This window comes from Otolemur garnettii, unplaced genomic scaffold (assembly GCF_000181295.1).
Source record: "Otolemur garnettii isolate 467f Iridium unplaced genomic scaffold, OtoGar3 scaffold00018, whole genome shotgun sequence".
In the NCBI taxonomy this organism is placed as follows: domain Eukaryota; kingdom Metazoa; phylum Chordata; class Mammalia; order Primates; family Galagidae; genus Otolemur; species Otolemur garnettii.
In genome coordinates this window covers 3449655-3450852 of record NW_003852413.1, presented here as the reverse complement: position 1 = coordinate 3450852, position 1198 = coordinate 3449655, and the positions used below count along the sequence as shown (strand labels likewise).

At 56.5% G+C, this 1198-nt stretch overlaps 1 protein-coding gene across 1 annotated transcript in view; it reads right to left on the bottom strand.

The window, feature by feature from the left end:
• The window catches only part of CANT1 (calcium activated nucleotidase 1), a 5032-nt gene extending 4039 nt beyond the window's left edge, over nucleotides 1–993 (bottom strand). The window contains exon 1 of the mRNA XM_003786082.3: nucleotides 160–993. Coding sequence (XP_003786130.2) covers nucleotides 160–880 — 721 coding nt within the window. The 5' untranslated portion in view covers nucleotides 881–993. The remainder of the gene's footprint in view (nucleotides 1–159) is intronic.
• Nucleotides 994–1198: the final 205 nt, after the last annotated feature.

Genomic DNA, 1198 nt, shown 5'->3' with positions numbered 1-1198 from the left:
TAAGATCCAGACACAGAGGAGACCCCCTACCCCCTCCTCAGTAAGACCCAGACACAGAAGAGACCCCCTGTCCCCTCCTCAATAAGATCCAGACACAGAGGAGACCCCCTGTCCCCTCCTCAGTAAGACCCGGGCACAGAAGAGACCAGCCCCCTTTACCTTTCTCCACTGTCCCATCACCATCGGACAGGATCACCCAAGGCACAGCCTTGGTGCCTTCAATCTGATAGACGACCCCCGTCCGGTCATCCACGGAGTAGAGCTTCCCATTGAAGACAATCAGGTCTGAGAGCTCCATGCCCCTCCCCTTTTCTGCCAGGTGGGACTTCAGGACCCCGGAGTCTTCATCCCACTCCACAGCCACCTTGTCCCCACTGTCCGACAGCGTCAGGTAGCCCTTCTTCAGGAAACTGAACCATGTGTTCTCCTCTTGGGCCTTTGACTCTGTGTCCAGGTCAGCAATGACTGCGATTCGGTACCGAATCCCACCTGGTGTCCTCTGGGGGACTGACAGGGGATAGGTGTCATTGTACGGGTTGGCAGGTGTCTGGCCCAGCCTCCAGTTGTGTGTGTTGTAGATGGGGGGCCTGCCTGGGGATGGGCGGTGGGAGTACAGCAGCCAGAGGACAGCGGCACCCACAAAGGACGGCAGGATCACCCTCCAACGTGGGCGGAAGCGGGGGTCTGCAGCCTTGGTCATGGACGCCAGCACAGGAAGGCCCCCCACGCTGATCCGCAGGGAGTGCATAGACTCATTCCATTCCGGGCGGTCAGAGGGCGGGATGGGCATCAGACTGAAGGTTGGGTGGGACCTACACGCCGGGGAGAGGGAGGTTAGGGGAGCAGTTACTGGAACCTGCACGCCTGAGGTCCGGTGCATCCAGAAGAAACAGTATTTCTATTGCCTGTGGCCACTTCCACTTTCTTGGCTTAACTTCACCCTGACTCTAGCAGTATCTTTGTTTATTCTTAGTCAACAAGATGTGAAGTCTTTCTAGAGCAAAATTATTTCCATTTCACTGTCCCAGCTGGCAAGACAGAAAGCTAGGGAGAAAAGGAAGCTTCGTGTAGGTCGGCACTTTGTAATCTCTAAAGAGAGAAGAGCAGGAGAGTCAGGGCAGCAGGGGAACGCAGAGGCGCCACCTCACCCAAAAGGCCCTCCCTGACAGCCCTGCTCCTGACACCACTTTCTTTCTTT